Source organism: Symphalangus syndactylus, chromosome 12 (assembly GCF_028878055.3).
Source record: "Symphalangus syndactylus isolate Jambi chromosome 12, NHGRI_mSymSyn1-v2.1_pri, whole genome shotgun sequence".
NCBI classification, from domain to species: domain Eukaryota; kingdom Metazoa; phylum Chordata; class Mammalia; order Primates; family Hylobatidae; genus Symphalangus; species Symphalangus syndactylus.
Window position 1 is genome coordinate 120,841,565 of NC_072441.2, and position 13,748 is coordinate 120,855,312.

A 13,748-nucleotide genomic window follows, 5' to 3' on the forward strand; every position below is an offset into this window, starting at 1 on the left:
CAGATAGTTAAAAAAGATAAAATGAATAATAGACTAATTTAATATATGGATTTAAAATTACCAATTAAATATAGTAGTTTATCAAAATAATTCTACATTATGCCAAAGCAAGGTTCATTCAAGAAAAATACAAATCAGTGTTAGAAAAAGCATAAGCATCAATTGCTGCTAAAAGGTACTTGATAAAATACTGTTTTGCTTCTAATTAAAAACAGTAAAGTAAAACAATTTGAATATAATATTTTTCAAAATTAGATATTCTAAACAGCAGAACACTAAAGCTCATTCAACTAAATGAAATAGATGGGGGAGGATGCCATCACTAGTATAACTCTGCCTTAGAGGTAGAGAATGTGATAAATCATTGGAAAAGAAGAAATGCAACTATTGCTTTGGGCAGATATCAAGTATAAACAGATAACCCAAACACTATTAAAAAGCTACTAGACTTAATGAGAAAAATTTATAAGGTAGATATAAGACAAATATCCAAATATGAAAAAGTTTTGTCTACATTTAGCAAAAAAAAAAAAAAAAAAAAAAAAAAACCTAAAAAAAGGAGTGGAAAATAAAATTTTATTAAAAATAACAAAAATGGTAACATATATAGGAAAAAAAATTGACCAGAAAAGTCCAGAACCTAAAGGAAGTAAATTATAAAATCTCATTGAAAGACAGAAAACAACCCAAACAATAGCCAGGGCGCAGTGATCCCAGCACTTTGGGAAGCTGAGGTAGGCAGACTGCTTGAGCCCAGGAGTTTGAGAACAGCCTGAGCAACATGGCAAAACCTCATCTCTATGAAAAATACAAAAATTAGCCAGGTGTGGTGGTGCATGCCTGTAGTCCCAGTTACTCGGGAGGCTGAGGTTGGAGGATCACTTGAGCCAGGGAGGACCAGGCTGCAGTAAGCTGTGATCATGCCACTGTACTCAACCTGGGCGACCCTGTCTCAAAAAAAAAAAAAAAGAAAACCCAAACAAATAAAAAAGACACCCCATGTAACTGTGGAAAGACATACTATCACAATAATGCCAATGCTTCTAAAATCAGCAAATAAATACAAGAAAGTCTGATAAGAATCCCAAAAGAATTTTTCTAGAATTGGAAAACTATAAATCTTAAAGCTTACATGGAAAATTAAATGAGAAAAATAACTAAGAAATGTATGAAAATGTATAATAGTGGGGAAAACTGCCTAGCAGATAGCAGAAGCATTTTTAAAGTAGGTTCCTATTTTCCAAGAAGGAGAAAATGTGATAATATTCATATCTGGCATTGGTACAAATTAATTAAATACTGATAAAATATTATATCCATAAATGATGGCCAGTGAATGTGTTTATAAAACAGTACACTCAAACTCAATAAACTAAGAGTATATATTTTAATTGAATACATAATATTAATAATAAAAATAACAACTATAAGAACTTTACACAAAGAATGTTTTTTCCATAATCCTCATAACAGTCCCAAACAGCTCTACCTCTGTTAAAGATAAAAAACTTGGGAGAAAGTTAAAGAACTTGCTCAAGGTCACATTTCTAATGAGTGAAAAGTAAGTATTTAAACAAGACAGAAGTAGGTTCAAATGAAAACAGCATGTAATCATTAAAAATAAATTCTACATGCTAAGAAAAAGAGAATTTTACCCACATGTACATGTTAGTCCATGTCCTCCTTAAACTGAACTATGAAATTATGTCAGAAGCCCAGTGACATAGTGAGTTGAATAAAAGGAAAAAGTATAGTGACATGGTTTAAATTTTGCATTTCCTTTTTTTAAAAGTTGTTACTGTCTCCATCATATGGTGCTAGCTTGTATTTTTTTTGTAAAACACTGATATTATTAATAAAGAATAAGACTTCACAATTCAGAAGCCAAATTACAAGTATTTACTATTTTAGTAAATATTCAAGGGGGAAAATATCAAAGATAAAAAAATTAAGGGTAGGGTGACCATATGATTTATCTTCCTTCCAACTGATGACACTTTTGTGAATGAAAGAGGGCACTAATAGTAAATACAATGGTACAAATGGTGTGAACTAGGACTGTCCCAGGCAAACACAGACATATGGTCACCCTAGTTAAGAAAAATAATTTACCAAGTGATTATTTGGTATGATAACAATAGCAAACATTTTTTGAATACTATGTTAGCATGAACTCCATGATACAAGACTATGTCTTATTCACTGTCCCTAGATGAGTGCTTTGTGCATAGTAGGGACTCAATAAATAATTGTTGAAAGAATAGTTTGCCTTAAAAAAAGTGTTCCTTTGCCTATACAATATAGCTTAATAATGGCTTAATTGTTTAAATGTTATTATGACCTTGTTTGTGAATAAGTAATAAACATTAATTCATGCATATAAACACTAAGAAAAATGACAAAAATTAAAAAATTCATATCTATGTATTAAAGATAAGTGACAGAATAGTGCAATTAAGGCGCAGCACTAAATGAGTAATGATGGCATACTGTATACTTCTAATTTAGAGCCTAATAATAAAAACGACATTTAAACCTACAAAACAGTTATTTGTTTTAAAATGCTCTCCTATCCTTACCATATTTAACCAACATCAAAGGAAGACAAATCTGCTTTCATTTCTTACCTGCACAGCCAAAAGCCAAATGGTATCTGGAAGAGGGGCTGAATTTAACACAGCACACATTAGCCTTTGCCTCAATGCTTGCCACTGAGTTGTCTAGATTGGTAGACCACAGCTTCACTAAGGGCAAAGGACAATAAAAAAAAAAAAAAGAGAAACAAATAATACATTAGTAATGCTTCTGTAACTTGGGAAAGTTTGCTTATTGCTCCAGGAATCTTTTTGTGCCACTCTAAAACATTACTAGGACTAAAAGTGTTAAAGCTGAATGTATTTGTCTGTTCTCGCACTGCTAATAAAAAGATACCTGAAACTGGGTTATTTATTAAAAAAAAAAAAAAAGAGGTTTTTTTTTTTGAGACAGAGTCTCGCTCTGTCACCCAGGCTGGAGTGCAGTGGTGCGATCTCGGCTCACTGCAAGCTCCGCCTCCCGGGTTCACGCCATTCTCCTGCCTCAGTCTCTCTGAGTAGCTGGGACTACAGGTGCCCACCACCATGCCCGGCTAGTTTTTTTTTTTTTTTTTGTATTTTTAGTAGAGATGGGGTTTCACCATGGTCTTGATCTCCTGACCTCGTGATCCGCCTGCCTCGGCCTCCCAAAGTGCTGGGATTACAAGTGTGAGCCACCGCACCCGGCCAAAGAAAGAGGTTTAATTGACTCACAGTTCCACATGGCTGAGGAGGACTCACAACAATGGCAGAAGGTGAATGAAGAGCAAAGTCATGTCTTACATGGGGGCAGGCAAGACAGCGTGTGCAGGGGAACTCCCATTTATAAAACCATGAGATCTCATGAGACTTATTCATTACCACGAGAAGAGTATGGGGGAAACCACCTGCTATGATTCAATTATCTCCGCCTGGCCCCATCCTTGACACATGGGGATTATTACAATTCAAGGTGAGATCCGGGTGGGGACACAGCCAAACCATATCACTGAATTGAATAACAGAATAACATTAAAACCAAGAGAGCTTAGTTTCAATGTCAAAAATCAATATAGATAAAAAGGTCGGGCGCAGTGGCTCATGACTGTAATCACAGCACTTTGGGAGGCTGAGGCAGCAGATCACTTGAGCTCAGGAGTTAAGAGACCAGTGCGGGCAACATGGTGAAACCCTGTCTCCACTAAAAATACAAAAGTTAGCTGGGCATGGTGCTGCAGGCCTGTAGTCCTGGCTACTCAGGAAGCTGAGGTGGAATAATCACTTGAGTCCAGGCGGCAGAGGTTGCAGTGAGCTGAGATCATGCCACCAAAAAAAAAAATGAAATGAAATGAAATGAAATAAAATAAAAAAAGAAAAATCGATAAAAAGGAAAAATCAATATAGATAAATGATATTTATACTCAGATGTAACAGAGACCCACAACTAAGACATAAAAGACAGGAACAAAAAAAGCAATCTGGAGCTAGGTGGTATATTTGTTATATATATATATAATTCTTTTTATTATTATTATTATTTTTGAGACAGGGTTTCCTCACTCTGTCATCCAGGCTGGAGTGCAGTGGCACAATCATGCCTCACTTCAGGCAGCCTCTACCTCCTAGGCTCAGGTGATTCTCCCCACTCAGCCTCCCAGGTAGCCAGGTGTGTGCCACCAGGCCTGGCTACCTTTTTTCTATTTTTTTTTGTAAAGACAGGGTTTCGTCACGTTGCTGAGATTGGTCTCAAACTCCTGGGCTCAAGCAATCTGTCCACCTCAGCCTCCCAAAATGTTGCGATTACAGATGTGAGCCACTGGGCCCAGCCAATTATTCTTTAAATGTGTGTGCATATGACTGTATACTGATATACATCATAAATATGAAAATGTACACAAACATCTTTACAGCACTAGGAAACTGTTCTTATTTTATCTTTCAATTAAGAATTTCGTGATTTTACATTTTTATGTAGTAATTCAGTTATACAACTTAAATATGTCTAAAGTAATATATTCTAGAATTATTTAAATTTCAAAATTTTGGTTTTGTATTTGAATAAGTAGTCTAATCCAGTGGTATATATTAAAATTTGTAATGATGAGGGAGAGCAAAGCTGACTAAGCAAAATAGGTCTGATTTGAAAGCAGAAGCTGAAAATGAGTTGCCATTTTACAAAGGTACCAGAGCAACTATCATATCATTTTTCAACAATAAAAACAATAAAACAGGATACAGCCATAAAATAGATTTTCAGTATATAAGTTGCCATCCTGGGTGCACATTAGAATAAATAAATGAACATTAACAACGACGACAAAATCTTCCTATCCATCTTTCAATCTGTCCCAATGTCCCATCCAGGACAATACCCAGATAGGGTCCAGGTACTGGCGTTTTTTAAAAAAGCTCTCCAGGTGATTCTAACATGCATTCAGGGTTGGAAACCAGTATTGGGAATGGAAGCATAGTAAAAAATCTTAGAATATTTTTAGAAATACTGATACAGTAACCTGTAGACAGCAGTGAATAAATAAAACTGGTTCCAATAAATACCACTTCTATGAAATGGGATTACATAAGAATTTAATTTAGTATGTGAAATCTCCAAGTAGAAATTAATCATTATCAAAAAATGTTGCTAATTTACAATGCGATAAATTTATTAGCCTTCCCACAGTAAACTAAGATGCTCAATATTAAAATAAGAATCATTATTATTAGTATTAGTATTTTTTGAGACAAGGTCTCAAACTCTGCCACCCATCCTGTAGTGCACTGGCATGATCATAGCTCACTGCAGCCTTGGACTCCTGGATTCAAGTGATCCTCCCATCTCAGCCTCCTGAGTAATTGGGACTACAGGTGCACACCACCATGCCTGGCTAATTTTTTTTTTTTTTTTAAGTAGAGATGGAGTAAGATTTTTAAATAGCAATATTTGATTTGTTCCATGTTATTCTCCAACAAGCATGATGTACTATTTCAATCAAAACACCATCATTTGGTCAATCACGACATACAATTCTAACATGAGATGGCTACCTGGAATTAAAAGTCAACATGCCAAACATAGCACTTAAAGATTAGATTATTAAGTGGACTTTGACTGGATTATACTCTAACAGCCTAGGCCCAAAGGTAATTCACAACAGATAAGTATGGAGCACTTACTGTGCCCATAACCCCACTTATAATCACTAAAAACCTTTACAAACAAGCATTATGTATCATTGCTTAATGTTAATTAAATATAAGTGAGAAAAAAACAGTACTGATAGATTGACAGTTAAGTTAGAAGTATGGCAGGTCTTTTCCGATTTCATGGTAATTTTCTCAATGCAGTAATCATTAACATTATTTAAATAAGTCACAACATTAACCACCATGATTATAATTTTCAATATGTAAGATATTAGAATTCAATATAACTGAGCTACAAGGGTAACTAAGATTAAAAATAAAGATACACTAAATGAATACAGCATGGAAAAGTGGTATACAGATTACAATAATTTCAGTGGTTATTAAACAAAACAGGTGTTAATTGTGTTCCCCAAAAAGACATGTTTCGGTCCTAACCGCAGGTACTTGTGAATATCACCTTATTTGGAAATAGGGTATTTGCAGATGTAATAAAGTTAAAATTACATCAGACTAGATTAGGATGGGTCCTAAATCCATTGACTGGTGTCTTTATAAGGAGAGACAGATTTAGAGACAAAGGCACAGTGAGAAGAAGGCCATGTGTGAAGAGAGCCAAGACTGGAATGCTACAGCTACAAGCCAAGAAATAATAAAAATGACTGTCAATAACCAGAAATTAGGAAGGAGACAAGAAATAATTTTTCCCCAGAGCCTTCACAGAGAGTGTGGCCCTGCCAACAATCTAATTCTGGGCTTCCGGTCTCCAGTACTATGAGAGAACAAATTTCTGTTATCTTAAGCCAGCCCGTTTGTGGTATGCTTTCTTACGGTAGCCCTAAAAAACTAATACAACAAATATAATGACATAATAGTGAAATCTATTTAATATCCTAAGATGGCATCACAGATCGAAAGATAAAATAGTATAATCTTTTAGAGGAAGTGTAGAAGAAATCAATAAGTGTGAGAAGAAACTAAGCCAAATATAAATGAGGCGTTCCTCAAAATAAGGAGACAGTATATAAATTAATAAGAACACCTCTACTGTTACTTTTTGCTTACAAGGATAGTAGTAAGAATTTCATTTAACTTCCAAAATTTAAATTTCAGAATTTATTGATGAAAATTCCCTTTGAAAGGAAAAGTAAATTTAAAAGAAAATATCATCTTCTAGGTGAAGAGCTAAAGCAATTAAATCAAATAAAATACACTGTATTTATTTACATATGTCCTCCTTTGGCTCTCAGTAAATAATCAAAAGAGTAACCATTAGGAAAATCATACCATAATTAGGAGGTTAAAATAAAGAAACATACTCTATCTAGTTGGCCATAAATTTGTTACCTAACACGAAGTGTTCTATACAAGTTTTATTTCTTTAACGTTAATGTGTAAAGTGTCTTTTAAGTGTCACCTAATTTTTCAGTTCGATTTTGAAATACTGAATCTTAAAAAATCCAACTACACTACAGAATAAAGTATATCATCTAATAATCTGTAAAATTTGAGCGAATCATTCCCCAAAGTAGTTTGCTAAAATTGTTTCCAAAAATAGAGAACAAGACATTGCTTATCTATAATAACATCAGATTCAGTTCCAGTGTGCAAGGTTTATGTTTCTGAGTTTCTCTAACAGGGCCTACTGCATGTCTATTTGCACCAAAGTATCCTAAGAAAGAATTCATTACCAAAGAAAGAGAAAACAGGGACAGAAGTCTGACACAGTAAAACAGGCCAAAGCTCTAATGAGGATGTGCAAATATGAGTAAGTTTCATACGTAATTCTTCCAGACTCGCTTCTAAACTACTGTCCAGGTCCTACATAAAACAGAAAGTTATCCATATGAGTAAAAAGGGAGAGTGCTATTTCAACAAAAACTACCATAAAACTGAGGGGCAATGTGTATTGTTTTATGCCTCTATAAAAATTATGAAAGATTAAATACAAAGATGTAAACTTTAATACTGTTTACTAAATATAAATAAGCTTGGCTCTTAAAAACTTTGTCAAAGGGAAACAAAAGACCTTGTATTAGTAGCTAGACATTGTCATAGACCAAACTGCCCTAAAGCTTAGCTACTTAAAACAGCAAACATTTACTATCTCACACAGTTTTGGAGGTTAAGAATCTCAGAGCAGGTAAGCCGGGTAGTTGTGGCTCAGTCTCAACACACTGTAGTTGAGCTGTCCCTGCTAGGACTCTAGACTGTTAAACTACCACTTCCAAGCTCACTCAACATGACTTTTGGCATAAGGCTTCAGTTCCCCACCATGTGGGCTTGTGACAATGCAGATGTTTCTCCCAAACCAGGCGACTGCGAAGAGAGAAAATGATAAAGATAGAGGCTACAGTGTCTTTTATAACCTAATTTTAGGAGATATCTACTGGTCACATAAATGAAGCCTGGAACAAGGTAGGTGAAGGGGAACTACACAAGCATAAGAATACTAGGAGGCAGAGATCCCTGGAGGCCATGATGGATGCTGATCAACATAAGTCTTTAACATTTCATTTAAATTCAGGAGAGAATATACTTAGTAAAGCTTTAACTTATAGGAAAGGTAACTGCCTCTAAAGTTATAAATTATAATAACTGTTATCATAATGCTACTTATTAATAGTTATTTAATCTGCTGATGAAAAAGTGGAAGCATTACAATCAGCATGAGTTTCACTAATTGATTTCTAAAATCTACCAAGACTTCACAGTTGTCACTTGTGCATTAACTTATGCAACTAAGAAAATTTGGAATGAAGGGCCAGGTGCGGTGGCTCATGCCTGTAATCCCAGCACCTTGGGAGGCCGAGGTGGGTGGATCACTTAAGATCAGGAGTTGGAGACCAGCCTGACCAACATGGTGAAACCCCATCTCTATTAAAAAAATACAAAATTAGCCAGCTGTCAGGGGCAGGGGTGGGGGGAACATGCCTGTAACCCCAGCTACTTGGAAGGCTAAGGCAGGAGAACTGCTTGAACCCGGGTGGTGGAGGTTGCAGTGAGCTGAGATCGTGCCACTGCACTCCAGCCTGGGCAACAAGAGCAAAACTCTGTCTCAAAATAATAATAATAATAATAATAATAATATTAAGGAAATCTGGAATGAAGAAGAACCTGTAACTTCTGCTATCATACAGTCTAAATTCTTCAAACTCACATTTAAAGAAAAATACCTTTAAAGAATGTGTTTAATTCAAAGGCAAGATTATTTATTGCAAACAATTCTCAGGTTACATATTTAAAAAGGAAAATATATTTCTCCAAAAGAACCTTTAAAATGACTCATAAAATTCCTTTCTGATTAGCTGCTACATAATGATGGTTCTTTAACATGTAATTATGTGCATATATACTTGGAACTAAATTATTTTTAAAATATACAGCATATGTAGGAAAAATATTCACATGAACTCAGTTTTTATTTAAGCAATGAAAAAAATAGCTGTTTAAAAGATTCCTCAGTTAAACATTTAGTAAATACAAAATATACAAAATAAACAAAATATATTTGTATAAAATAAGTGACTTAAAATATTCTCTAACTATAAAGTTATCACAAAGGCAGTATTTTATATGATCACCAAACAGACAAGAGTAATAAATACATTTAAGTAACACTAAATACTCTTGAGATGGGCTTAAAAGCATTTGAGACTTTTACTGCCAAGCTAAGAGAGCAAGCCAATCTCTCTTACTCTGAGTTTACTCTGGACAATATCCAAAAAACAAAAGCAACTATATGAGGAAACTGAAAAAGTAAACAAAAACAGTCATTTCCAGGAGAGAATTCTAAACTTAAATGAAATTCAGGGGATGAAGAGTACCATTTTCCCCCCTCTCTTTCTCCCTTGGCAAGCTAAAGTCAGCACCTCAAGCAGCAAACACTAAGTAAAATCGTTGTGTTTATTAATGGCTTCGGCAAACCAGGGGACTGGGATTAATTTTTTACTTTTTACTTACTCTTTTCCTCCTCCAACTTTTCCCCATGGGTGGGCTTCAGTCACAGAGCTACAGCAGTATGAGAAGCTAATACTCAGAGTAAAACTCTGTGTATATAAAAAGAAGCATCTGTGATATAGCGAATATGAAAACGGAGAATCCCCATTATATTTTTCTTATTTATTCTCTTGCTTCTTTGCCCTTGTGGCGGGCCCTACTAACAGAATTCAGCAGTAGACTGGGCACTAAAGTCTCCTAAAATGAAACAACCCAACTTTCTTGACAAAGGATCAGTAAAAGGGGGCCCTGGGAGATAAAGAGTCGGGGAGAAACCTGGAAAGAAAGTAAAGAAGAAGGAGATTCTACAGTTCTGTGCATTCACTGGCACAGTCACTTCTGAGCTGTGTATGTGCAAGATGGACACAAAGCAGAGCAGCAAATGCTATGTGCACTGAACTACAGTTGAAAAGATGACCCAAGTCCTAAACTAAGCTCTAACTGGCATGTGCATTAGGTAGACTCAAAGTACCACGGCAAAAGCTGAGAACTAAACTGATTGTTTCCTTTGACAAGGGAACAATCACCTAGGGAAAGCAAGACAGAACTTACAGTCTAAATCTAAGCCAACTGATCACCTACTAAGAAATGAAGAAAAACAAAAAACCAACATTTCCCACACAATTTAAACAGGACCCAGCATCTTACAATATAATATTCAAAATGGCTAAGAGACAAACCCAAAATTATTCAACATACAGAAACGCAGGAAAATGTGAAGAATTTTCAAAGGAAAACACAATCAACAAAGGTCAGTCCTAAGGTTTAGATGTTGGATCCCAAGATATTAAATAAAACAGATTTTAAAGCAACTACTGTAATTATACTCCATGGGGTAAAAATAAACAAACTTAAAATTAATGGAAAGATAGAAGTACTCAGAGAATATATAGAAAGTATTTTTTTAAAAGAATCAAATGAACATTTTTGCAAAATGGAGATGACAGATGAAGGAATCATGAACTAGAAAACAGAACAATATAAATTACCCAATCTGAAAATTTTAGAAAAAAATATTGACAAGAAAAAGAATATGAGGACTGTGAGACAAAATGAAAGGGTCTAATACATTAACATAATTAAAATCCCAGAGGAGAGGAAAAAGATTACTAGCAATAGTTTGATATAAGTATGTGACAAGGTAGTTTTCAGACGAATATTGACAGGGATAGTGATATTATACATTAACAAATGATTCAGTCCACCAAGACATAACAATCCCAAGTATATTTATGCCCTTAACAATAGTTTCAAAATATATCTGGTAAAAACACACACACAAAACAGGAAACTAAACAGAAATAAAATCAGACTTTAGCATTTCTGTCTCATAATCAATAAAACAAGGAGACCAAAAAAAAAAAAAAACAGCAAGCATACAAAAAATCAGAAATACAGTAGCAACAACTTTGATCTGACACAGAACACTCACCAAACAGCATTTATATTATAGTACAGTTTCTTTTCAATGCATTTGAAATATTTATCAAGGTAGTTCATATTCTGGACCATAAAACGAATAACAAATTAAAAAAATTAACACCATGTAAAATATGTCCTTTAACCATAAGAGGATTAAGTTATAAATCAGCAACAGAATGATTTCTGAAAATTTTAAGGAAATTTAAAAATACTTTCAATAATCCATAGATGAACAAGAGAATAACAAGAGAAATCAAACAGAATTTTAAACTGAATGAAAAAGCAAATAGTCAGGAAAATAATATAATAGCAAATATAATAGTAAATAGTCATGAAAACTTGGTTTCAAATTTGTTTCAAAATTTGCTAAAGTAGTGTTTAATGGGAAATGTATATAACAAAAAATGTTCAGATTAAAACGACAGAAGTATCAATTAAATGACATAAACTTCAATCTTCAAAAAACTAGAAAGGGGAGGAAATTAAACCGAAAGCAAGAAGAAAAATGGGCAGAAATCGACGAAATTAAAAATAGAAAAATACAGAAAAATCAACAAAACCAAAAGATGAGCATTTGAAAAGATTAAGAACCTAATGCCAAGCTGACCTAAATTAATAAACAATAAATAAACCAGAGGACACAAAATACCAATTATCAGGAATAAAAGACAGAACATGACTTCATCACAGCTTCTCAGAGGTAATGAAAAAAAAACAAAAAAACAAAAAAAGCATGGCTACAAACCCTCGAGATATGAGTATATTACAAATATAGACAGTCCCCAATTTAAATAGCTCAACTTATGATTTTTTGACTTTACAATGGTGAGAATGCAATGTGCATTCAGTAGGAACCATACTTCAAATTTTGAATTTTGATATTTCACCAGGCTAGTGATATGTGATATGATACTCTTACCTGTATTATTCAACACTGTATTGTAAGTCTTTGTGTTAGATTATTTTGCTTAATTGTAGGCCAATGTAAATATTCTGAGCACATTTAAGGTAGGTTAGGCTAAGCTATGATTAGGAGTACTAAATGCATTTTCAATTTATAATGGATTTATTGGGACCATAATCCCATTGTAAGTGGAGAAGCACTTTATGGACTTTGATGCCCATAAATCTTGTAACAAATAAAATGTATCAATTCCCTGAAAGAAATGAACTGTCAAAAATTTCACTCAAGAAGAGACAGGTAGGTTTATTAGTTCGAAATCTACTAAGGAAATTAAATTCTTAGTTAAAACCTTCAAACAAAAGAAAACTACACGCCCAGAAAGCTTCACTGACAAATTCTACCAAACATTTAAGAACAAAAGAATAGGCCGGCCGCGGTGCTCAAGCCTGTAATCCCCACACTTTGGGAGGCCGAGGCAGGCGGATCATGAGGTCAAGAGATCAAGACCGTCCTGGCTAACGCAGTGAAACCCTGTCTCTACTAAAAATACAAAAACAAAAATTAGCCAGTCGTGGTGGCGGGCACCTGTAGTCCCAGCTACTCGGGATGCTGAGGTAGGAGAATGGCATGAACCTGGGAGGCGGAGCTTGCAGTGAGCCGAGATCATGCCACTTCACTCCAGCCTGGGCGACAGAGCAAGACTCCGTCTCAAAAAAAAAAAAAAGTATAATAAGAAAAAAAACACATAGCACATAGAAGAGGAAAATCATTTTATGAGGCCAGCATTACCCTGACATCAAAGTCACAAAAAATTACAAAAACAGAAAAAAAACAGCAAAAAACTTCACCTTCTGAAACAAACAAACAAACAAACCTCAAGTCAAATCTAGAAATACAGAAAAAGAATAATACATTCATGTTTATCCTGGGAATGTATGGCTAATTCAAGTTTTGAAAGTCAATGACTATAATTCATAATATTAATAAAGAAAAGAGAAACTACATGATGATAAGTGCATAAAAAGTATTTAACAAAATTCAACATCCATCATGATAAAAATTCTCGGCAAACAAGGGAATGGAAAAGAACGTCTTTAACTTGACACAGGTGCCTACTAAAAGCCTACTTTAGTCATTATATTAAGTGATGAAAAGCTGCAAGATTTCCCCCTAAGATCAGGAACAAAGCAAAAAAGGTTCACTGTTGTCATTCCTATTTACCATTATACTGAAGTCCTTGCCAGTACAAAAAAGCAAGGCGGGAACGGGAAAGAAAGGCATACAGTTGAAAATGAAAAAGTATTAATGTCTCTATTTGCAGATGACATAATTGGCTATGTAGAAAATCCCAAGGAATCTGAAAAAGTAATCTACACCTACAGTGACTTTAGTAAGTACACTGGTACAATGTTTATATTTTAAATATCAATTGTATTTCTATAAACTAGTAAGAATGAAACATTTTTAAAAATACCATTTTCATTAGCACCAAAAAAATAAAATACCTGCGAAACTTGCATGCTGAAAGTGACAAAACTATGAAAAAAGAAATCATAAAAGCCCTACATATGGAGAGATAAACCATGTTCATGGACTAGAAGACTCAGTATATTAAGATGTTAATTTTTCCCAAATTGATCTATAGATCGAATACAATGGCAATCAAAATCTCAGCAGGATTTTATGTAGGTACTAGCAACTTGATTCTAAAATGTATATGAAAAGGC

At 34.3% G+C, this 13,748-nt stretch overlaps 1 protein-coding gene across 8 annotated transcripts in view; it reads right to left on the reverse strand.

Moving 5' to 3' along the window:
• COP1 (COP1 E3 ubiquitin ligase) overlaps nucleotides 1–13,748 on the reverse strand; it is a 258,844-nt gene that overhangs the window by 77,895 nt on the left and 167,201 nt on the right. For all 8 annotated transcript variants that reach the window (XM_055255388.2, XM_063625143.1, XM_063625144.1 and 5 more), the window contains one exon: nucleotides 2,628–2,744. In XM_055255388.2, coding sequence (XP_055111363.1) covers nucleotides 2,628–2,744 — 117 coding nt within the window. The remainder of the gene's footprint in view (nucleotides 1–2,627; nucleotides 2,745–13,748) is intronic.